General features: G+C 39.9%; 1 protein-coding gene across 3 annotated transcripts in view; it reads left to right on the top strand.

Moving 5' to 3' along the window:
* Positions 1 to 25,124, top strand: part of WDR48 (WD repeat domain 48) — a 72,065-nt gene extending 46,941 nt beyond the window's left edge. For 2 of the 3 annotated variants that reach the window (XM_006869131.1, XM_006869130.1), the window contains 10 exons: positions 101 to 203; positions 1,059 to 1,156; positions 9,177 to 9,284; positions 9,785 to 9,881; positions 10,322 to 10,417; positions 13,838 to 13,943; positions 15,047 to 15,134; positions 17,399 to 17,475; positions 19,047 to 19,239; positions 23,077 to 23,769. In XM_006869131.1, the coding sequence (XP_006869193.1) occupies positions 101 to 203; positions 1,059 to 1,156; positions 9,177 to 9,284; positions 9,785 to 9,881; positions 10,322 to 10,417; positions 13,838 to 13,943; positions 15,047 to 15,134; positions 17,399 to 17,475; positions 19,047 to 19,239; positions 23,077 to 23,172 (1,062 nt within the window). In that variant the 3' untranslated portion in view covers positions 23,173 to 23,769. Of the gene's footprint in view, positions 1 to 100; positions 204 to 1,058; positions 1,157 to 9,176; positions 9,285 to 9,784; positions 9,882 to 10,321; positions 10,418 to 13,837; positions 13,944 to 15,046; positions 15,135 to 17,398; positions 17,476 to 19,046; positions 19,240 to 23,076 lie in introns of all 3 variants that reach the window. The other variant, XM_006869129.1, reaches the window with a different exon arrangement.
* The last annotated feature ends 703 nt before the right edge of the window (positions 25,125 to 25,827 follow it).

The raw sequence follows: 25,827 nt of genomic DNA, 5'->3' as shown, positions 1-25,827 counted from the left end.
GGGTTTTTTGTTTGTTCTTTAGTATTTTTTTGACATTATGAAGAAATTGGTAAAGCTTGCAGAGTATAAAATGATTAAATTGTAAGTTTTGTTTCTCTAGACATTGAAGGGAATTCATAATTTTAGAGCCTCTGGAGATTATGACAATGACTGCACAAATCCTATAACACCTCTTTGTACTCAACCTGACCAGGTTATTAAAGGTGAGTAAGGGAATTGGAAGGTATATGGTACCTTTTTATTGAGATCAATTATAGTTACTAAGAGATTGAGAGAAATAAAAGAGATGGTCTTCCTTAAGTATAATTCTGATGTCAGCAGAAGACTAGTAATATGTTTCTTTATTTTCAGTAGAAAAAAACCTTATTTTTAAAATGCTTTTTAGTGACTTTAAAGAATGGGCTTTCTGGAGTTAATCGTTTTGCCTGACATCAGAACAGTCATGGTCATGGTGAAGCTAACAGGTACTTAGAGAATATATCTGATAGGAGTTGTATTTTGGACATAAACCAGAAAAGATCAAATCTGGTTCTAAAATTCTATAAGCTACAATTGGGAGTGGCAAAAACAAACAAAAACAGGCTTGCTTATTGTCGGGACTTAAGAGAAGAATCTTGTATGTGACTTTCATCTATAATTCATAGATGCCCATGCTGTTACCTTTAGAATAGACTATACATTTGGGAAGCATAAAAAAGAAGAGAGATGGGAAACAAAAGCTAATAAGAGGTGGGACTAATTCAGATTCTTGTCATCATTTTGACTTTTCTTAGTTTGTTTGACCTCAACAGTTTTCCACTGGTAATCCTTTGAAGTGAGGAACCCTTGCATTCTATCTAATCTGTTATTAAAATCTGGCAATGTTTCTTTGAATGCTTATAAATACACATAAACAGTTGATTAGCCTTAAATTGTCTTAAATATGACGTCTACACTTTGGTTTGCCTCTTCTTTTTGGTGGCTAATATGGTTTATATTCCTGTTACTAACAATTATCTCCACATGTGAATTAAAATGTAGAATGACTGTTTTGCTAACTGTGTCCTTTTTTCCTTTAGGGGGTGCTAGTATTATTCAGTGCCACATTCTTAATGATAAGAGACATATATTAACCAAAGATACCAATAATAATGTGGCATATTGGGATGTATTGAAGGTGGGTATCCTTTTGGATTAAGTATAGGTCATTGAATTCTGTACCCCCTTTATTTTTCATTGTAAGAAAAATATAAGCTAACTAAGATGATTACTATTTAAATTAAAATTTAATTGCATGACTACCATCTTTTTGGAGTGGATACCTTCTTATGTGAATATTTAGGAAGACCATTGTTGATCTTTTTAAGCTATTTGAATAGAACCATTTTCTCTGGTTCGTATATTACAGTCTTATATCCTGGCTCGCCTTAAAATAAGTTCACCGAGGTTTTTTTTATCTTTGACACTATTGATAGTTGGGCCAGATAATTCTTTGTTGGAGAAGGACAGCTGTACTCTGCATTGTTGTTTTTGCTAAGTACTGTTGAGTCAGTTCTGACTCAGCAACCCTGTGTGTAACAGAACAAAATACTGCCTGGTCTTGTACCAACCTCACAATTGTATCTGAGCCCTTGTTTTAGCCACTGTGTCAGTCAATCCACTGAGAGTCTTCCTCTTTTTCTCTAAGCCTCTACTTTACCAAGCATAATGTCCTACTCTAGGGACTGATTGTTCCTGATGACATGTCCCAAGTATGTAAAACAAAGTCTCATCATCGTGTCTTCGAAGAAGCATTCTAGCTATACTTCTTCCAAGACAGATTTGTTCCTTCTTTTGGTAGTCCGTGGCACATTGAATATTCTTTACCAACACCATGATTCAAATGTATTAGTTCTTCTTTGGTCCTCCTTACTGTCATTATCCAGTTTTCCTATACGTGTTGTTGAGTGCCGTCCAGTCGGTTCTGACTTACAGCAACCCTGTGTAGGGTTTCCAAGGAACAGCTGGTAGGTTTGAACTACCAAATTGTAGTTCGCAGTCCAGGGCTGATCCTGCAGTACCACACCAGGAGTCCATGACTATGTCAGTTGCTCCTTAGTCTTCACAGTGACATCTTTGCTTTTTAACACTTGAGAGAGATTCTTTGCACCAGATTTGCACAGTGCAATACATCGTTTGATTTCCTGACTGCTGCTTCCATGGGTGTTGATTTTGGATCCAAGCAAAATGAAATCATTGACAACCTCCATCTTTTCTCCATTTATTTTGATGTTACTTATTGACCAGGACTCCACAGAGTAAAAAGTGTGGTGAAAAGATGAAGTCGTGACGCACACCTTTCCTGGTTTTAAACCCTGCAGTATCTCCATGTGTTCCAATGACAGCCTCTTGGTGTATGTGCAGGTTCCACATGAGCACAATTAAGTGTTCTGGCTGGATGGCCCCTTCTCAGTGCTAGCCATAATTTGTTATGATCCATGTAGTCAAATGCCTTTGCATAGTCGGTAAAGTACAGATAAACATTTTTCTGATATTCTCCACTTGCAGCCAAGATCCATCTGATAGAAGCAATGATATCCTCATTCCACATCCTTCGCTGAATCGAGCTTGAATTTCTGGCACTTCTGTCTATGTATATCTGCAGCCATTTTTTAAATTCTTTTCAGCAAAATTTTACTTGAATGATATTGTTCCATAATTTACACATTCTTTTGGGTCTACCCTTCTTTGGGATGGGCACAAATACAGCTCTCTTCTGGTTGCTTGGCCAGCTAGCTGTCTTCCCAATTCCTTAGCTAATGAGTGCTTTCTGGAGCCTTGTTTTTCACCAGTGCCTCTAGCTTGAACTTCCTTCCTTCAATACCGTGAGGTTTTTATCACATGCTACTTCCAAAAATAAGGAGCTCTGGTAGCATAGTGGTTATGAATAGGGCTGCTAACTTCAAGGTCAGCAGTTCAAAACTGCCAGCTGTTACTTGGGAGAAAGATGAGGCTTTCTCCTCCCGTAAAGATTTGCAGCCTCAGAAATCCTGTGTAGGGTCACTATGAGTCGGAACCGACTCCACGGTACTTGACAACAACAACAACATCCTAAAATGGTTGGACCAGTTGTTCTTGGTATCGTGACTCTGTGTTCCTTCTATCTTCTTTTCATGCTTCCTTCATCCTTCAGTTTTTGCCCATAGTATCCTTCAGTATTTCGACTTGAGGCCCGAATTTTTTCTTTCAGCTGGAGAAATGCTGAGTATGTTTTTCATGTTTGATTTTCTAACTCCAGGTCTTTTTGAACATTTCATTATAATACTTTGGGTTCTCAAGCTGTTCTTTGAAATTTTCTTTTCAGCTCTTTGTTCTTCAATTTGCTTTAAGTTCTCTATGTACTGCAGTGAGATTCGGCGTCTTTTCTGACATCCATTTTGGCCATTTCTTTCCTGTTTTGTTAATGACCTATTGAGTTCTTCATGTATGACGTCTTTGATTTCATCCCACAACTGGTGTATTCTTGAGATGGTCTCTGAATTCAAGAGGGCTGTTCCTAAGATGGTTTTTTGACTCTTGTGGACTTGTTTTAATTTCTTCAGCATCAACTTGAACTTGCATATGAACAGTTGATGATCTTTTCTATAGTTGGTCCCTAGCTTTATTCTAACTGGTGATATTGATCTGCTCCATTGTCTCTTCCACAGTTGTAATTGATTTGATTTCTTTGTATTTCTTTTGGAGAGGTCCACATGTATTATTGACCTCTATGTTGTTGAAGGAAGGTGTTTGCGATTAGGAAGTCATTGCTCTTTCAGAAATGTGTCTTTTGGTCTCTGGCATCATTGCTTTCACCAAGGCAATATTTTCCAATTACTCATCCTCTTTTGTTTCCAACTTTCACATTCCAATCACCAGTGATTTTCATTTCATCTTGATTGCATGTTTGATTGACTTCAGACTGCAGAAGATAAAACTTCAATCTTAGGCATTATAGTGCATGGTGCATAAATTTGAATGTTCATGCATCACTGACAGGGTTGTGCTTCAGATTAAATCTCGAAATGTTCTTTTTATCATTGATTACAACACCATTTATTTTTAAATTTGTCATTCTTGGCATAGTAGACTATCAAGTTTTCTGATTCAAAATGGCCTGTATCAGTCAGTCCATTTCAGTTCACTGATCCCTAGGATGGAGTCCTGGTGTGTGCTATAGGATAAGCACTAGCTTGCAAGGTCTGTTTGAACCACAAGGTCAGTAGTTCAAACTCACCAGTGGCTCTTTGGAAACCCTATACAGGCTGGCTAAGAATCGGAATCGACTCGACAGCACTTAACAACAACAATCCCTAAGATACTGATCTTTATGTATTTCATTTCACTTTTGATGATTGTCAGTTTTCCCGGATTCAGACATCAAGCATTTCATATTCCAATTATTGATGGATTTTTGCTGCTGTTTCTTATTTTGAGTCACTGCACATCAGCAAATAAAGGTCCCCAAAGCTTTGCCCTGTCACGTAGTTAAGGTTGACTCTATGAGGGGGGGCTTCAAAAAGTTTGTGAGAAAATGGAATTCCGAGATCCTGGACTGTTTCCACGAATTTCTTGAAGTCCTCAAGCACTTTGAGGAGGCAAGGCAGCTTTTCTCCAGTAGTATTTTAAATGTTTCCAAACTGGGAGAGTCATGTTCCAGCACTGTGTTAGACAATGTTCTGTTGCTTTTCATGAGGTTTCAGTGGCTAGTTTTTTCAAATGTGGATCACCAAATCCTTCTTCCTAGTCTGTTTGAGTCTGGAAACTTCACTGTCACCTGTCCACCATGGGTGACAGCAACATGCCAGCCACCTCCATACAACAAACTGACAGTTGGTGGTTCTATATATTACAGAATGTTTAACAACAGCTCCCTGCCCTCTGCCCACTGATAACCTATAGTACTCCTCTCCCCCAGGTATGACACCCAAACTTGTCTTTGTCTGGAGATGGCGATGGGGTAAAATCACCTTCAATTGAGACTGACTGCAGTGCACAAAATAAATTCAGTAATTTCTTAGGATTCACAGTATTCACTGTGAACATTAGTTACGAGTGAACCATAATACAGTGATTCCCTTTGGAACAGGTGCAGTGCATTCAACTGTTCAACTGCATTCTAACTACAGAATGTGTACACACATTGAAAAGTTAGTCCACTTTTGTCATTATGACAAATGTCCCTTATTCGTGTTGCTGGTATTTGTTCATTTGTTCAACAAATATTTCCTAAATTGGATGAGTGCTTTGCACGAAGAACTATATTTAGGACCAAAGGTGACAGAAACATCTCTAGCATGGTCCCTTCTAGAGATGGGACAAGAATGGAATTTGAAAACCTTATAAATAAAGAATAAACAGATAGTGGATCACAGCAATCACTTACAGCTGGAAAAGTCAGGAGAACTTAATAGTGGAAAAACCATTTGAAGAGGGGCTTAATGGGTTTCAGCAGATGACTAGTAGCAGGCCAGTTCAGGAAGAGGGATTGAGTGACACAGGCACAGGGAGTTTATCCAGGGCAAGGGGAGCTGTTTTGTTTGATTGTAGAAACAAGTGCCATGGCGTGATAGGGGTACAAAGATAGAAGCAGACATTCAGATTATTTCCCTCCAAATCCTGAATTCTACACTGAGGAGCCTCGGATCATTTTAGAACATGAAATGGGAAACTGAAGCCTAGGAGATAGTCATCTTAAGTTATAATGATTTGGGGATATCTAAAGGAAGAGACAAATGTTGCACATACTATAAAGGAAGAATTGGAAAGCTCTGGTGTTTCAGTTAGCTTTCTGGTTTTAAGGAACAGGTGTTTACTTAGTTAACTTCATGAAATAAGGAATAAGATAAAACAAGTTCCTCCTGGGGAAAAGTCCCATTGAAACAGTTGCCTGGTGAATTTGAATGGAAAGTTTAATTGCAGTAGTCTCCTATAGGTTTTCCTCTATGATATAGATATGCCTTTGGAGGGAGAGGGAATAGAAATTCATACTTGTTTCAGAGTGGGGTCCCACAGAAAGTAGGGGGACCCAAAGCAGCCCTAAGGACATTATCAACAGGAATTCTTTATTCTTCACTCATAGTCCACCACGACTGTGGGCCCTTCTTCTGCCCTATAGCTGGTCTTAACCTCATGCTGCCCTGTATCCCCCCTAGACTATCTAGGAGAATCTGATCAGGCCAGCTATTCTTTGAGAGTTGAACCACTAATTTTCTGCTTATGGGCTGGTGTCTACTCTTGGTCTAATTGCCTAACGGTGAGTAGAGTCCTATTATCTGAATGGGAAGCAGTTGTACTTAGGGCTCTGGGCTGGCATATACCATGATTGACATTTCTGTGTACCTAGCAGTTTTCCACATCCATACATTGGATTTTGAATTTTTAAGATCAAATGATCAGGTACAATAGATATTAAACAAAAGTAGGGAAGTCAGTAAGATAAACTCAGAAGTTAGACAGAACTGCATTCTAATCCTGGTCTTGTCATCTAGTAGCCAGGTGAACCAGGGAGCGTGCTGAACATTTCTTCATCTGTGTCCTCCTACCAAGAAAGGATATTGCTGATAGAGAGATATTTGGGGATTTATTTAGCCCAGCTCCTGGACATATGATTAGGAAGCTGGTAAAAGATAACATTGGTTTTGAGTAGGGTGAGAACAAAGAGGATGGGAAAAATAGAACAATTAGAAAAAAGTTTAAGCCTCTGGACAGGGGTAATGCATGTTTGAAAGGAAGAGGGTATGGTATGAAGGAAAGAAAGAATTAAAGATGTATTCCAGAACAGTTTGCTGACTAGAAGTGCCATAGGAGAATAAACAGGTGGTTGGAGGAAAGGGGCATGCTAAAAAGATGACACTTTGAGTTTCTTTGGGCTATCTGGATAAAAGTGTATGATGAGCAGGCAGCTATGGTATAATGTACAGGGAGGGAAACTGGGCTGGAGAAATAAGTTCAGTAGCCATCAGTTTGTGAATTACAATTGACACCATGGTTGATGTCTAGATTGAGAACAAAAGAACCAGGTCATTACCCTTTCAGGGGGTTGGTAGAGAAATAAGCCACAAAGGTGTATAACTTAAAAGGGTGAGAAAATCAGAAGCTGATGGCAGCTTAATATCTCATTGAGAGTTTCAGAAACAGCCATGAGGTTAGTGGCTCATCCTACTGAGACTTTGTATAAAATGAGGACTGTAACAAGCTTGTGTATTTAACCAATAAAGTATGAACAAGGCGGCTTCAAGAAGTTGGTGAGAAAATAGAATTAAAAGTTGATGGAATTTTCCTTCATAGTGTCTGGGGAAAGCAATATACAAGGAGACCTAAGAGCCCTGGTGTGGTATTGTAAGATAAGTACTGGACTGGTAACCGCAAGGTCAGCAGTTCAAACCCACCAACTGCTCTCATAAACTGTATACAGAATCACTGTGAACCATAACCGACTCAATGACACACAACAAGGACAAGAGCTAAGTGGAGTGGCCTGAGTAATGATTAAGAAGTGTAGAAACAATTGAGTAGCACTGGATGGCTAACTACAAGGTCGGTGGTTCAAACACGCCAGCTGCTCCTCTTAAAGCCTATGCAGTGTCACTATGAGTTGGAACTGACTCGGTGGCACCTAACAGCAACAATCCTTGTTAAGAGAGTAGGAGCAGGAAGAGGCAGGTAGCTAGCGAGGATTTAGAGATTGAAGGTTCAGCTGTCGAGAAGACTGATTTCGCTTTGGTGTTTGAGTATTTTTCAGATGGAAAAAAAGTTAAGCAGATTTCAATGCTCATGGGGAAAAGCCAGTAGAGACATGAGGAGTAGATGATAGTACAAGGTTCTCAAGAAACAAGAGAGGAGGGGATCCAGAGCATAGCCAGAAAGGACACCTTTTTTCTTTTAACAAGACGAAATGTTGAAACTTTCAGGGGATTCTCTCAAGGCTTGTCTTTTTTTGAGAAGTAGAAGGTAGAGTCCTGTGCCTAGGGTACTAGGGGAAATGGCAACATCAAAGGTCAGAGACAGATAGAGAAATGGCAAAGTTGTTAGGCAGAACTGACTTTGGAAACAAGAAATTCTAGGCAGGATTAAGGATCCAATTGATGTTGGAGTCTGCGCATTTATAGTGCCGATATTGTCAAGGAATTGAAAGGCTGTTGTGTTATGCTTGTTGTCCATGTCCAGGATGAAAGCAAGAACTTGAGGTAAGCTGTAAGACTTTGAGCCAAGGCTCAGGTCTTAATGAGTGAGGAAGAGTGACCATGAGGTTACTAGATGGCAGCGAGGAAAAGGTGTTTAGATAACTACAATGACGGACTTCAAAGAAATAGGAGTTTACATGGTCTCCATGTGACATTGGGGATCTGTGGGATGTGGAAGAAGAAGCAGTTTCTCTTTCAGCGGACTGAAGTGTGGTTCTCAAGAAAGATCCAGGTTGCTGTGCAGCTCTAGGTGGGAAAGGGAGGGGACATTCTGTGCTCTGGTTCAGAATTAAGGTGAACTGTAATTCAGAATGCCACTTAGTGCCAAAGGCAATTAAGGATACGTGTTTATGTGAAGAACACACATATAGAGAGAACAGGAGTGTAATAGAGTAACTTCTAAATTGCTTTCTATATTGTAGCTGTTGTCTGAGGGAACCGTCTCAATTCTTCTTAAATACTTAACTATTTGTTCCTTGAAGTTTCTTTTTGTTTTTGTGCTTTTGAGTCTCACTTGACAATGCTTCCAGATAAATGTGCTAGTATCCGTCGGTATTAGCAAAGTTAAATGATAATTCTGAAGCAGGAAAAAGTCTCTTGCAGTTGTTTGGTTCTGCTTTTTTTTTTTTTTTTCATTTAGTGGTGCTGTACCATGGAGTCAGTTCCAAATCATAATGGCCCTGCATAGGGTTTCCGAGGCTCTAAATCTTTACAGGGGCAGAAAGTCTCATCTGTCTCCCATAGAACATTTGGTAGTTTCGAACTGCAGACCTTGAGGTTAGCAGACCAACTCATAAGCACTACACTACCAGTAGCCATAGATAATTATTTTAATCTTAAAACTTTTGCCTTTAATATTATTCATCTCGAAATGTATTTTAGATTCCATTCTAACAAATATGAATATGTGTAAAATTGTGAATGGCAAAGTCAGAATGAAATCAATTCACCCACTTAACATTGATAATCATTATTCGTCTTCTTGATGTATAGGCATGTAAAGTTGAAGATCTGGGCAAAGTGGATTTTGAAGATGAAATTAAGAAAAGATTTAAAATGGTGTATGTGCCAAATTGGTTCTCAGTAGACTTAAAAACAGGGGTAAGTTAGCAATTAATATTTGTGTTTTTTGTGATAGTTGAAGCATTCCAAATATAGCTCATAAATATGATTTGTTCATAACTATTTGTTTCTTAAATTTTTTTTTCACGTTAGTACAAAATGCAGTTTGAATGACCTTGGTGTTCTAGTAGATGAACTTATCAGTGCATTGAATCACATGAGGAGTCTTGGTAGTGCTGTGGTTAAAGCACTCTGCTGTGAACCAGACTGTCAGCATGTAGAACCCACCAGCTGCTCCGTCGAAGAAAGAAGTGTCAGTAGCTATAGGACAGTTCTCTTTGGTCCTATAGGGTCACTAAGTCAGAATCAACTCAACAGCCGTGGGTTTGGTTTTAGTGAATCACATGAAACACGTTTGTTTCTTGAATCTGTGGCTTAGCTCTTTAGTCAAATTATAAAAATAATAAAGGGCTAAAGACATTTATTTGGAGAATGTACTGAAGTGGACAGTTACTGATAACTTTTGTTTCTTCTGACAGATGTTGACTATCACTTTAGATGAGAGTGACTGTTTTGCTGCCTGGGTTTCTGCCAAAGATGCCGGCTTCAGCAGCCCTGATGGGTCAGATCCTAAATGTGAGTGTAAATGTCTGCTTTTCCGTCCTCCCCTGAAAGGCCAGGTGATCTGTGCTGGCTTTCTACTGTGTACTTCACCACTGAATACAGAGGTCTTTAGTTTGTTGATTTATGATACATGGAAATGCCTACTATGTCCAAATGTGGTCTTAATGGAAGTAATTCTTTAAAGAATGCAATTCCTCTGTTTTTCTTTGTTTTGTTTTGTTTAAAGTCATGTCTAAACTTAATAGAATATCACCACTGCTTAAATATTCTATGATGAAACAAACTTTACAAAATCTCGATAAAATTTTGATTTGAAGCGTCATTGACATTGGGTTAAGAATTTAAATGATCAGAATAGATGGAAACATCATCATTTTTGTTTCTGTCCCTCTGTGTTTAAATTAAAACTCTTGTTTCTGTTTCTTTTCTTTTAAATTTTAATTTTTTTGCAGTGAACTTAGGAGGACTTTTACTACAGGCACTCCTAGAGTATTGGCCAAGAACACATGTGAATCCAATGGATGAAGAAGAAAATGAAGTAAATCATGGTTAGTGTTTGTATATCAACATAATCAATTCGAAGTTCCTTAGAACGAAGAGTCTTAGATTTTGTCATTTTAAACAAGATTTTAAGTGTTTGCTAAAATACAACATCCAGAATATTTGTGGTGATATGCAAATTTATTGCACTTCCATCCACATCTCACATTACAACTGCTCATCTCTTATTTACCAAGAGTGAGGTTATGACTCTGTGTGACTTTAAATCATCAATGAGACTGCACAAGATAGAGCCAATGAGTTTACAGTTTTCTCTCCTTAAAAGTAGGCACCTTAGCAGACTTACTCCACAGATATTTTTCAGAGTATCCTTGGACGTTCTGGTTTTACCTCCAAAGCTTTGTGTTTATCTCCAAAGCTACCTGATCACCTACACCAGAAAACCATGTTTGTCACTGTAGAGAGTTCAGAAAGTTTCTGGAACAATTCCATTATCTTTTAGTTTCATTTCCCCATGATCTTTTTGAAGCTTCTTTTAAACTTTATTTTGGTTTGAAATGTTGGTATTACCCAGCTTGATCTGCATGAACTTGGTTTTGAATGTTTCCAAAAATCAAATTCCAACTCAGAAATGTCAGGGTAAATGTGAATAATTATTGTCATGAGGACATTCAAGAGGCATGTGTGCCACAAAAGTGGCAGTAACAATCGGTAGGCAGCAGAGTAGACCGTGTTTTGAATTTATGAGTTTGGATCAATTGGATTAAAGAAAGTGGGAGAAAAAGCACTTAGAATTACACAGCTCATATGTAACTTGATGTCGGTTCAGGAGTCACTGCATACTAGTTACTGAGGGCTTACTGAAGCTTCAGTGCTGACCACAGAAGTGGACAGTGATGAGGATTTCCTGCCAAGAACTTGATTGTGGCAGACTCATAGTTTTTAGATTTCATATCTCTCATGAGGATGCCATACTTTCCTGAAAGCCATTGTTAGGGACTTAATTGTTTCCCCCCCCCCCCAAAAAAAAAAAAAATGTGTCACCTTGACTAACCCATGATTTTCGTGGTTTGGCAGTTATGTAGTAATGTCATCCTCCCCCATGATGTGAGCTGATGTAATTATCCTCCACTTGAGATATTCTGGTGTGGCATTGTAGGCAGAGCATTGGACTGCTAACTGTAAAGTCCTTGGTTCAAATCCACCAGCCACTCATCTGAAACTCTACAGCATCACCATGAGTTGCCACATGACACCAACAGCATGTGTTAATGAGGATTCCATTGTGTTTGTTATGTTGAAGAACATTTACTTTCCTTGGAGTGTGGCCTGCATGTAACAGAAATAAAAGGAGAGAGAGGGAATGTAGACTGGGACCTCCTACCACCAAGAGAGAAGAGCCAGGAACATAGGTCCCTGTCCTGAGAAGCATCTAGACCCAAGGGAAGACTGATGATAAGGACCTACCTCAGAGGCAATAGAGAAAGTCTTACCCTGTCACTGTCATCTTGAATTTGGACTTATTGCCTTTCCAAAACTGTGAAAGAATCAACTTCTGCTTGTTAAAGCCACCCACTAGTGGTATATCTGTGATAGCAGCAGTAGAGAACTAGACATCAGTCTTCTGATGAAGCCTGTCAGAGAGAGGGCACTGACCCCACCCACAGAGGTGGTTGTCTTTTATAGCAGCTGGCCCACTTCAGACTTGTGCAGTTGACTGAGCTAGAGAAACTGGAATGAAAAGACCTTTACTCAAGAGGGTTGTGGGTGGGTTCAGCCACTTATCTGCTGTGTAGTTATGGGCAGATCTTTTTCCTCTTCTTGGCCAGTTCCTCTCTACCTGTAATAGAAAGTTAGACCGATGCCTTCAACGTCATGGACTATAAATAAAAAGGATTAAGTAATCAGAAAACATTGGAACGGTCAGAACCATGAATCCATACTTAGAGAAGGGGATTGAGGGAGTGAAGTTATAGGATACTCCAAAGCCTCCTTAATAACAAATTGTAATGGTTGTGGCAGGACTGGGCCTGTTCTGGCCAGAGCTCAGAACTCTGCATATACCTGTTATCTGGTAATCTGCTGCACCGGCACCATGCACAGTGTGTCTCCCTTATCCCCCAGCAATACCTAAGGGTTACATAGATTAGGCTTATTGAGTATTCACAGGCCCTTGGCTACTTGCAGGGGGGATGACATCGATAAGTAGGCGTGGACTCTCTCAGAGTCACAGTACTTACATGAACTGTACTGCAAGATAAGATGGGTGTATTGGGTGCTGTAAGAGAAATTCTGAAAGTGCTATGGGATTTCAGAGGGTCAAATTGCTTCCAGTATGATTAGGGAGTCCTGGTGTGACACTATGGGATAAAGCACTGGACCACAAGGTTGATTTGAATCACAAGGTCAGTGGTTCAAACTCACCAGCCTCTCCTTGGAAACCCTATACAGGATCACTAGGAGTCAGCACTGACACAACGGCACTTAGTAACAACTCTGACTAGGGAACTGTCATGAATGAGTTGGCTCTTAAGTTGGGGCCAGTATTATCATCTCTAAGTGCTCTTTTGTCAGAAGATTATCAACAGAGCAGACTGGAAATGAAATCTTCACAGAACGTGTAGTGCAAATAAGATTATGACCACTTTAAAAATTTTGTTTTTCACGAATACCTCTACCATTAACTTTGGATACCATTGAACATAGATTATTTTTGTTCAAATTGTTCTGAATGTCCTATTTATCTTAATTTTCTAGTACCACTGTAACACAGACTCCACTTGTGGGTGAATTGAGAGAACAGAAATTTCATTTCTCACAGTTCAGGAGGGTAGCAGCAGCCCAAACCTAGGTCTCAGCCCTAGTGATTTCCACCTGTGAGCTTCTCCTCTAGTTTCTGGAATCTGGACTGGTAGACAGTCCTCCTCTAGTTTCCTCTAGTTTCCAGATCCTGGACTGGTAGACAGTCCTCACATCTCCCTTTAAGTGTGTCTCAATGTCTATTCTGGTCTCTCTATAATACATCTCAGCCATAAAACCCTGCCTTGGTATGAGCTCATTAGCATAACAAAGAAACCCTTGTTGCTAAACTGGGTGACGTGAGGATTTCAGTATATGAGGGGGCTTCTAAAAATGGAATTGTTCCACAAACTTTTTAAATCTCCATATATATTTGTGGGGTAAGGGGAAAAAACATAATTCAGTCCATAACGCTGTTCTACCATATATATTTGTGGGGTAAGGGGAAAAAACATAATTCAGTCCATAACGCTGTTCTACCAAAGAAAATAGATATTGTATAAAACAGAGCGTGGTTGGTTGTATTTCTGTTTCAAGTCTCACACGTCTTTTATTAAAACCTATAAAATACAGTCATTTCTTATAGAGTATATCAAGCTGTTATGTTTCTTATGTTGAGTAATTTAGCTTTGGTTTGGGTTTTGCTTTTAATACCATTTTCCCCCTAGTTAATGGGGAACAAGAGACCCGAGTGCAGAAGGGAAATGGATATTTCCAAGTGCCCCCCCACACCCCCGTTATCTTTGGTGAAGCTGGAGGCCGTACACTATTCAGGTATGCACAGGGAGGGCTGAGGCTGTGGGCCCCGACTGAGAAAACATCCCCATTTGCTAAAAGTATTGATACAGACAGATGTTGAAAGTTGTTTATTATTAATTTCTAAGGATGGCAAGGATCTAGAAGCTTTTCCATCTCCATCAGATAGTTTAATGTCTTGTTCTGTTAGATGGCATTCGAATTAAGAACTAAAACCTCTAGTGTTTGAAAGAGGGAGATGCCTTGCCTTGGAGCAGCTTCTCTGGTAGTTTCTGCAGGAAATTCTGATTTCCTCTCACTTTGCCAGCATGACTGACTACCAAGACTAGGGGTGGCATCACTGGAAGTCCTCCCCCTGAGAGAGATCTGAGTAGGTAACTTCCCCCTGGTTGGGCCAGGCATGGTGAGCTGGGTTGCCAAGCAGTCTTTTATGGGCCCAGCAGGGAATAGCTGGACTGTTTTCATCTGTAAGTTGACAGCAAGGCTCTGGAAGGAACCAGGAGGGAGTGCTTGCTAGAGTCTTCTCTGGGTTCCAGAAATAAGGAAAAAAGCTTGCCTTGCCTTTAACCATAGGACTGTCTTTCTTTATGTTGGTTTCCTGAGTGTACATTTACCAGAAACATCCTGACTCATTCCTCCCACCCCAGCCCATCCCCGGGGGCACTGGCCAGGACCCTTTCTGAGGTGCTGTGCCCAGCTTTCCCTCGTTCACACAGGGACTCAGAGAGGTCGCTATAGTGTTTGGTGGACCTGAGTTTTAGAACCCATGCTCCCTTTTAATTGAATGTAATCTGTCTGACTGGAACCCTCGTGGTTTAGTGGATTATGTGTTGGACTGTTAACTGCATGGTTGACAGTTCGAATCCACCAGCCTCTCTACAGGAGAAAATGAGGCTTTCTACTCTCATAGATTGTATGCTATACAAGTTCGCTATGAGTCGGAACCAACTTGGCAGAACACAACAACATTCTGCCTGCCTGCATTGTATTTCCTTAGCTGACAAGTGGGTATTCTCCTAAGTGAACTCTATAAAGGGTCCCTTTGTCTAGTTTGTTGACAGTGATTTTGCCATCTGTGTGTGTTATGCCACTTAAACCTGATGGATAATTTTTTTTTTTAGGCTGCTCTGCCGAGATTCTGGGGGTGAGACTGAGTCCATGCTTCTTAATGAGACAGTGCCCCAATGGGTAATTGACATCACTGTGGATGTAAGTGGTCTCCACTCTCACTTTGCCCTGTTATTTTTCCCAAATCATGAAGGAAATTAAGAACTGCCTTAGGCTGTATAATCTTCACCTTTTAATAAAAGCTAGACTGCCAAGTGGAATCCTCATCTACTTCCCTGCCGTTCCAAAGTTGCAGAAAAGTATTAACATATTGGTATATATATTTATTGGTTTTTAATTATAAAAATAAACACATGCTTTCTAGAGAAAAATAACAAATTAATAAAGTGATCCCTTCATCCTTCAACCCTTCCTCTCACTCCTCTTTCCCATTCACTCCCCATATCTAAAAAATAGTAATAGTTTAATGCATAGCTTTTAAGACTTTTTTCCATGCATTCACAAGCATATATTTATGTGCATATAGGTGTGTATTTTATTTTGCACAGAAACTTATACATGCTATTCTGCAACTTGTTTGGGTTTTTTTTCACTTAAAAATATGTCCTGGGCATCTTTTCTTGTCTGTAAAGATGAATCATTCCTTTTTAGTGACTGCATAGTATTCCACTGTATAAATGTACCATAATTTATTTAACCAATTCCCTAATTACAAACAGTGCTGCAGTGAACATCTTTGTACATACATCTTTGTGTACTTTTTAGAATAAATTCCAAGAAGTGGAATTGCTGGGTCAAAGGGTGTGCACATTTTCAATTCTAATAGATATTGCCAAATTGTCCTCCACAAAAGCTGTACCGGTTTACATTCTCACAGACAGTGCACGAGCTCCCATTTCCCCTACACCCTCACCAATGTTGGGTACTTTTAATTTTTACCAAAAGACAGGCAGAAGTTACCTGCCTTAATGTGGATTTTTTTAAAGTTCATAGTGAGGTGTTAAGCATCTTTTCATATTGACCGTTCTATTTCTTCTGTGAATTGCCTGCTTGTATCCTTTACTCATTTTTCTATAGGGTTGCCTTTTTTACTGATGTGTAGGACTTGTTTATATTGAATATTAACCCTTTGGCTATTATCTGTGGCAATTAAATTTTTATTTGTTCATCGTGTCTTTTACCAGGCAAAAAGTTTTCATTTTTATATAATTAGATTGATTTTGTGTATGTATGTGACTTCTGAGTTGCATGTCTTGCCTAGGTATTTCCCACTCCAAAAGCGCTAGTCTCCTGAACTCTCACCTCTAATACCTTTATGATAAACTTTTTTAATGTCTTAGATCTTTATTAGAATTTATTCTTCTGTTTGATGTGAGGTAGGATTCTAACTTTTCCCAAATGGATAACCAGTGTCTCAACATGGTTTATTGAATAATCTATCCTTTTGCTACTAATTTGAAATGCAGTCTTTACCATGTACTAAATTTCTAAGTACACATGGGTCTGTTTCTGGACTCTCTTATGTGCTATTGACATGTTTTGTATATTCCCAAAGCCATATGAAAAGAGCTTTAATCTCTCGAACCTTCAGAAAATGTGTTTTCTGCCTCAGATATACCTCCAAGAACTTAAGCCAGTGTAACATCCGATGGATAGTCATACGGTTTTCTCTAGGTTTGAGCTCCGCATAAATCACTATTTCTTTGAGTGTGACACTCCCCTGGGTGGAATATGTTGCTGAATTTAGACTTGTGAATTACTCCTGAGAGGAGACATCCATACATGATATTTAAAAGTGAGGCTTGGAAGGGAATAATACCCACAGAAATGATGGCCTGTTCATTATATCCTTCATCTAAGTATGTGGTTTACTTCATGGTAAACATCTAGGTGGTTGGCTGAAGTTTCCACTCTTAAAGCCTTACACCTCACTGTCATGTCAGAGGAAGAGGAAGTGGGAAGACCTGATGGGCCTTTCCAGCATAGAGTGGATAACTTTGCTAAAGGTGAATGCTGTGGGTTTCTATCAAGATGCTTAATTTTTTATTTGAGCCATTAGGTGTATCAGTCGCAATATATTAATGTGGAATTGAGATTTTTGGCTTGTATGGCTTAAATAACTAAAATAAAATTTTTTTCCCTTTTATTACTTTGTATTGTTATTTGAGGAGAGCCATGCTCTTGATATTATCACTGCCATGACATACAATTTGTTTTTACATCTTCTACTATAAAACTAAAAGTTTTCTGATCTTTTTTCTCTAATTCGGTAGTTAATCATATTTCATAGAAAGTCTCATTACATTGTAAAAAGCTATTACTCATACATCATGTTTTCCTATTGATATTATTTAGTTAATCAACTAATAGAAACTATTATACCTTTTTAACTTCTAATATTTCAGAAAAATATGCCCAAATTCAACAAAATTCCTTTCTACCTCCAACCTCATGCATCTTCTGGAGCAAAAACCTTGAAAAAGTAAGTAAGTATAGTATCATTTGTTCTTTGATATGATTAATTACCAGAGAGAATTTTTTAAATCTTTATGGTTGTTTTTACAACAAAAAAAGGCAAGCAGTAGATCTAAGACTAATTTTGCAATATTGAAAGTTGAACCTTTGAACAAATTATCTACTATGGATTTTATCTCCGCCAAAATTCACAGTGTAGGAAACATTCTGTGTATAACTGCATCTGTGGAAATTTAAGGTAGGATGGGAATGGAGAAATAAATGTATTTATGACTGCACCTTTTCCCAGAAAGGCTTCTTTTAGGAACTGAGTTTGAGCTGAATGTATAAAGGATGTGTAGAACTTTACAAGATATTACAGGCCCAGGAAAGAGTTTGATCAGAGGTGTGAAGTGAGAGAATTAATAAGAAATTGGAAATTGGTGAATACCAGTATAGCTGGAGCATAAACTAGAGGGACTAGGATATACTAGGAGTAAGGTGGGAAAGGTAGTCAGAGATTTCATGACCATTGATTTGAATACAATGACTAAACACCAGAATGTGTTGCGCAGATGTGGGATGTGACCCAGGTAAAGGCTCAAAAGGCAGAGACCCAAGAAAAGAATTTTAAGCCTCAAGGTCAGCAGTTTGAAACTACCACCCACTCCGCAGGAGAGAGATGAAACTTTCTGCTCCCATAAAGATTTACAACCTTGGAAACCCTATACAGGGTCGCTATGAGTCAGAACCAACGCCACGGCACACCACCACCACCACCACTACCAGTAACAGGAGGCTGAACTGTGGCCAATAAGTATATCCTAGAAAGTGAACGCTTTTTTTTTATGTAAACTTATGTATGTATAAATATATAAAAAGAATAGTGTAAACATTCACTCACCCATCAAACAGCTTCAATAATTGTCAACACATGGCTAATGTTGCCTCATCTATACCTCTTCCTACGCTCCCATTTCCCCCACTTCCTATATGCATGCACTCATGCAAACACACTTTGATTACTTTAAAACACCTCTCAGCCGTTACTTCAGCTAGATTGAATGACTGAAGTTGAAGGTGGCTTTTGGAGTTCGTAGTCTGAGCTGCTTGGATTGACTGTTCTTGATTGATACTAGAGATAAAGGAGAAGTAGATTTGAGAGTGAAGAAACTGATGCCTCTGGTTTGGCACATGTAGAGTTTGGCGTGCTTGTGGGATTCCAACTGGAAATACCTAGCCTGCTACTGAGCTCAGGAAAGGGGCTCGAGACTTGAGTTCTACACTGTGGAGTCTTCTGCTCAGAGGTACTGTTTGAGGCGTGGTAGAGCTGACCTGGGGAGAAATGAGCAGCACAAGTATTGGACCTTGGGTAAGCACTGGGGCTGCCTTCTCCAGTGCTTTTCCTGCCTTTCAGTGGAGTTTAGTTAGCCCATAATCTGGAAAAGTATTTAAAGGAAGTATAACCCATTTATTTGTTGATTTGTGTTTTTATAGTATGTTTTCTCTTTAGCTAAAATCAAAGAAAAGTAATATAGACGATTTGTTATTAGGTAATTTCACTGATACCATTTTTGTTGTGTTTTGTTTTTTTAACAGAGACAGACTTTCTGCTAGTGATATGCTCCAAGTTCGGAAAGTAATGGAACATGTTTATGAGAAAATCATCAACTTGGATAATGAATCTCAAACCACTAGCTCTTCTAATAATGAAAAACCAGGAGAACAGGAAAAAGAAGAGGATATTGCTGTGTTGGCAGAAGAGAAAATTGAACTTTTGTGCCAGGACCAGGTGAGTGGATTACAGAATTGCAGTCCTGTTTTGTTTTTTCAGTACTGGTGTTAAGAAATAGCGGCATAATGTGGAGTGATTATAGTTCCCAAATCTACTGCCTGAAAGATGTCTGCTTTTAGAGAGGCCCTTAGGAGCCCTGGGTATCTCTCACCTATCCCGGAGGTTCCTTCTGGAGGGACTTTTTAGCCTACCTGAAAGCTTCTATTTTGTGAGCAGTGATGGTCTCTTCCACAGTTGGCACCTGGCCTTGCTTTGGCTGATGATAATTTGTATTCTATCTGGTTAGGTCCATGTATATAGTACTACCCTTTTGTGTTGTTTTAAAAAGGTACTTGCAATAAATGTCATTGGTCTTGCAAAATTCTATCCTGCGCTCTCCAGCATTGTTTCTATCACCAAGGCCGTATTTTCTAACAACTGATCCTTCCTCTTTGTTTCCAACCTTTGCATTGAAATCACGTAATTATCAACATATCTTGACTGCATGTTTGATCCATTTCAGACTGAAGAAGTTGGTAGAATTCTTCAGTTTAATATCATTGGCTTTATGGTTGGTGTGTAAATTTGAAGAATAATGGTATTGACTGGTCTTCCTTGTTAGGCGTATGGATATTAACTTATCACAAACATCATTGTACTTCAAGATAGATCTTGAAATGCTCTTTTTGACGATGAATGCGATGCCATTCCTCTTCAGTTTGTTGCCAGCATAGTAAACCATGTGATTGTGAGATTCAAAATGTTCAACACCAGTCCATTTCAGCTCACTAATGCCTAGGGTATCCATGTTTATGTGTTCCATTTCATTCTTGACAACCTCCAATTTTCCTAGATTCAAACTTCGTAACATTCCATGTTGCACTTATTTATGGATGTTTGCAGCTGTATCTCTTCATTATGAGTTGTGCTCCGTCAGTCCTGAAAGCTGTACTCCATTCTCATCATCATGGTCAACTTGACTTTGAGAAGGCAGTTCTCCTCCAGTTGTATTTTGAGTGTCTTCCAACCTGAGGGGCTCACCTTTGAGCACTATAACTGACAATATTCTGGTACTGTTCATAATGTTTTCATCTCAAGAACAGATTTGTTGCAGTTGCAGTAGACACTAATGACCGAAGACCAGAAGAGCTGCAAGATGACATCAGGTACATCATAGGGGAAGAGAGCAAAAGGTCGTTAAAAAAATAGGAAAAAAAGAAAAGACCAAAATGAATGCCAGAAGAAAGTCATATAGCTGAACAGAAAATTTCAAAGGGCAGCTTGAGAATACAAAGTAAAGTATTACAGTAAAATGTGCAAAAATAGAGAATTAGAAAACCAAAAGGAAAGAACATGCTCTGCATTTCTGAAGCTGAGAGAAGTGAGGAAAAATTCAAGCCTCGACTTGGTCTGTTGAAGGATTCTATGGGCAAAATATTGCATGATGCAGAAAACATCAAAAGAACATGAAAAAAAAAAAAACGAACATGGAAGGTATACACACACAGAGTCACTGTACCAAAGAACATATGAACAAGAATTGATAGTACTGAAGGAGGAAATCCAAGGTACACTGAAGACATTGACGAAAACCAAGGCTCCAAGAATTGAGAGAATACAAGTTGAAATTTTACAACAAATTGGTGCAACACTGGAGGCACTACCTGACCAACCAATTAGAAGGGAGCCATGTTTATTTGTTCCCATTCCGAAGAGGTGACAGCATGAAATGCAGAAATCATCAAACAATATCATTAATATCACATACAGGTAAAATGTTGCTGAAGAGAACTCAAAATCATCTGTTAACGGTACATGGACAGAGAATTGCCAGAAGTTCAGGCTGGATTCATAAGAAGACATGAAACTAGGTTAGCGTTGATGATGTCAGGTGGATCTTGGCTGAAAGCAGAGAATACCAGAAAGATGTTTACTTGCGCTTTGTTGTCTATGCAAAAGCATGCGACTTTGTGGATCTTAGCAAGCTCTGGATAACATTGTAAAGAGTGGATATTCCAGAACACTTAATTGAGCTCCTGAGGAACCTGTACATAAATGAAGAGGCAGTTGTTAAAACAAGGGGCTCCTGAGTGGTTTTAAAATCAGGAAAGGTATGCACCAAAGTTGTATGCTTTCACCATACTTACTTAATTTGTATGCTCAGCAAATAATTCAAGAAGTTGGAGTATATAAAGAATGTGGCATCACAATTGAAGGAAGACTCATTAACAACCTGTGATAGGCAGATAAAACCTTACTTGCTGTGAAAGTGAAGAGAATTTAAAACACTTATTGATGAAAATCAAAGACCACAGCCTTGAGAATGTAAGAAAACAAAAGTCCTCACAACTGGACCAATAAATAACATGATAAACAGAGAAAAGATTGAAGTTGTCAAAGATTTCATTTTACTTGAATCCATAAGCAAAGTTCATGGAAGCAGTAGACAAGAAAGCAAACGACATATTGTATTAGACAAATCTGCTGCAGAAGACGTCTTAAAGTGTTCGAGAACTAAGATGTCAATTTGAAGACCAAGATATGCCTGACCCAAGCTATAGTATATTCGGTAGTCTCATATGCATATGATAGTTGGATGTTGAATAAGGAAGACCATAGGAGAATTGGTGCATTTGATTTTTGGTGTTAGAGAAGAATATTGAAAGTGCTATGGATTTCCTGAAGAACAAACAAATCTGTTGGAAGAAGTACAGCCAGAATATTCCTTAGAAGCCAGCATTGTGAGATTTTATTTTGATACTTTGGGCATGTTATCAGGAGAGCAGGCCCTGGAGAGAGGATATCCTGCTTGGTAAGGTAGTCAGTGATAAAGAGGAAGACCCCAACGAGATGGCCTGGCACCATAGCAGCAGCAGTGAACTCAAGTGTAACAGTTGTGTGGGAGTTAACAGGAGCAGGCCATGTTGCATTCTGGTGTGCATCGGGTCGGTCACTATGAGTCAGAAACCAACTCGATGGCACCAAACAACAAAGCTTCCATTTACAGACATTCAAAGGCACAGTTGTAAATTTGCTGGTGACTTTCTTAACCAGGACTTCAAACCAGTATAGCTGTGGCTAATGACGTAAAACTGGAATGGCCACGGTTTTTAAAAATCTTGTTGACCATGACTGATAACCAGGACAGGAAAACTTACAGTTCAAAGCCCTAGAGTGGGAGACTTTGAAGAGGCATAGTGAACCCTTTCAGGAGCCTGATGGATTATTGGCAGGACTGTAGATAATTACACATATGGTGTTACATTGCTGTTGCAAAATCCGTAGGGCAAGGGATTTGCTTGCTATGCAACACTTTTGCTGACCTTATTTTCTAAGAGGGACATGAGGTTTCTAGCAGGACTTCACCCTGTAATTTTTCCCATTCTTAGTATCATTCCAGTTCACCCAGATTTTAAAATTCAGGTCTGTTGCAATTTCATTTACTTAGCCTTCACTAAACTAGGAAGAGCTGGCTCAAAGCCCCGGTCTCAGCCTGGGGAAATACATACTTGGTCTTGATTTACAGTGCAACATATGCCGTGTTACGATTCAAAATGGAGGTGGGCAGAGGAATGGCTGAGCCCTTTTAAAATCAAGGTGCACTCAGGTGTTTGTTCCAATGGATGACTGAAAGATGATGATCTGGTGTTTCTGGCGTAGCCACATAAACTGCAGTTGCTTCCTGTGCCTGATCTCAGTGCCTGCAGGCTTGGAAGCTCTGTATGCGAGAGCAGCTCACCAGGATGGGGCTGGAAGGAATTAGCTGGACCCCATGGTGAGAGGTCCCGAGTTAGCAGTCCAGGTCTTCTTAAGAGTTTAAAGCCTTTATAAATGCATTTCTTTTTTGCTATTCAGGTTTTAGACCCAAATATGGACCTTCGCACCGTGAAGCACTTCATCTGGAAGAGTGGTGGTGACCTTACCCTTCATTACCGTCAGAAATCAACGTGAAAGGCGGCAAGTGTTCCGGGTTTTTATTTACTGACCTTCCTCTATGGCCCCAAGACTAGTCCTAGGAAGCCCACTGAGCCCCCATGGGAGCAAGACGTCTAACGGCCGATTTGGTATGGACCAGGATTCTCTTTCAATTCAAGTGATTAATTGAGATGTACTATAGAAACCAGTCTCCATGTGTAGGTTAAGCTGTCCCCAGAGAGGCAGACTATGAGAGCAGAGGATCCCCCTCAAGTACACTTGTCTTGAGAGATACACAGAGAACCGATGCCAGGCCAGTGCAGACTTTGCTTCCTCCTTTTGTTTCAAAGGACCTTATCTTTGTCTGTCAGCTTGTGTTCACGACACATTGGTTGGGCCACATCTGTCACTGTGTTTCAAACATACTTCCAACCCACATGCTCTGTAGCTTTTCTAAGAGTACATTCCATTCATGCAGTACCTATGAAGGCTTTTTCCAAGTTTGTCATAAAAAAAGAAAAAAATCAAAATTGTTCTCATCATTTAAAGACAGTTATTTTAACAGGAATTTGCTGCTGCACAATTCGAGAGCCAGCCCATTTCATAAGTGGTTAATATTGGGCTTCTTTTTAATACTGCATCTCAGATGTGTTCTTGTAGGAAGAGCTGTTAAAATTCCAGGTGCTGGATCACAGCACGCTGCCTGCCTGGCCAGAGTTATGTCCTGCCTGAACCCTCCAGGCCACCACCTGCCCGATGCCCCGGACTGTGTGGTAGCCACAAGGAAGCACAGCCGACTCACTCCTCCTGCACTGTGTCCAGCTTTATGTATGGGCAAAACCAGTTGACACCCCAGATTCCTGCTCTGGGTGAGCGGCCTGACACTGTCAAAACTTCAGACCATGATGGAATTGTCATTTCATTGGAATGCTACCCGAATGTCTGGTGTCAGAGTAGAGATATCATAGTGACTTGATTTGATATTCATATCCTGGAAGTATACATATTTGTTTTTCCAAAGTTTTATATGCAGGTTTTTGTTGTTGTACCTGTATTCAGAGCTTCTTTTCAATGTTCTTTCTAACAATTTAAAGCTTTCATAGAGTCATTTGGATCTTGTACAGAATATAACTTATTGGGGATAAACACTTTTACTTTTGGCAGAAAAAAATACTTTGGATTCTCCCCAAGGTTGTTTGTATTCAGAATAGATCAGTGGTCCACCCCATAAAACCACATCGGACAAGCCTCCTATACGAAGCCAGAAGCACAAGTGCCTTCAGAGGGCAGTTTAATCCAGTCCAGTTGCCTCCCCAGCTTGTGTGCGTCCTGTCCCCACAATAGCAGGGGCTGGGGAAGGTTTTTTCTTTCTACATCTTCACAGGTTCTGCTGGGGACAGGTGATGGGCTTGGGTCCAGGTGTTCCTATTTGAGACATTCTGATCTGCACAGCTGCAGAGACAGGGTTCCCTCACTGCTGGTCAGCTTTCTTTGGGAAGAGGCAGGTCATTGCCTCCTGTACTTTGAAGAAGTGAGGAAAGACGCAGCCAGATTTCCAATGAGCTGAAATGGTCTTTCTCCCTTCCGCAGAGAGCACCCCAACTTCTTTTTTTAAAAGTCCTTTCTACGTATCTGTTGGATACCACAGTGCACTTTTGGTGCACTTTTTTTAGCAATAGTTATGAATTAATGGCAAAAAAAAAACACCTCAAAAGATTGTAATTCATTTATCCACCCCCAAGTGTTTGCACAAGGGGCCCTTGAGGTAGAGAAGTGGGTTCTGCTGGGTGGCTGCCCTCTGTACCGAGCCTCAAGGGGCAGCTGCGCTCCACTCCATCCCCATCATTGATCTGACCCTCCAAGCATGCTTGTACTTTTTTTCCTTCCAAACCAGTAATGCAGTTTCCAGAAAATCTGTCAGTCTGCAATGCCAAAAGGGTAAAATCTGTATTTCACAGTTGTATAGAATAAAGGCTTTAGTTAAAATATTTCATAGTATACATTTATTTTTTTCATTTGTCTTTTTCCTTCAAAGCAGATTGCAGAGAAAGTTAGAGGCCTTCTGGTTTTGCATTTACCCTGGAGATAATTAGCATTGATAAGGCCTTTATCTCCCAGCGGGCATGGGATGAGGGAAGAACCAGAACCCTCAGGTGAGGGCCACTTTGGGTCAGACTATGGATGACTAGAGTTAAGGGAAGCTAACCCCAACACAGTCCTGTGGAAATTCTGTTCTCCTTCCTGGATCCCTAGAGAGACACTGGATTCCCAGACAGCCTGAGACCCAGACTCCAGCACTGGCCCTGGATACAATGCCTTTGTTCTGCGGACTTCACCGCATGTTCTATTGGTAGACTTGACAAGGTACAAAAGTGGGATTCGCAACTGGGTTGACTAGCAGATGAGGCCGAGGGCCGCTTTCATAATTAGAGAGATGTGAGGGAAGGCGAGGGGTCCCAGCCAAGGCAGCAGAGGATTTCAGGCCATGAGTGGTCAACCCTGGATGGAGTCCTCTTGCAGGAGCAGCTCAGAGCAGAAGACCCAGCACAGCCAGGTAAACCCTCCAAAGGCACTTGGGAATAGGACACGGGTAGAAGCCTCCCCCCACTACATTATGGGAAAGGATAGAAGGGTCCCAGATCCACCCCCCCTAATTTATAAAGTTATTAGACTGCTTATGAGAGTTTGCTT

The sequence above is a fragment of the Chrysochloris asiatica genome, unplaced genomic scaffold, assembly GCF_000296735.1.
Source record: "Chrysochloris asiatica unplaced genomic scaffold, ChrAsi1.0 scaffold00127, whole genome shotgun sequence".
NCBI classification, from domain to species: domain Eukaryota; kingdom Metazoa; phylum Chordata; class Mammalia; order Afrosoricida; family Chrysochloridae; genus Chrysochloris; species Chrysochloris asiatica.
The sequence above is the reverse complement of the archived record's forward strand: the minus strand, read 5'-3'. Positions and strand labels throughout refer to the sequence as shown.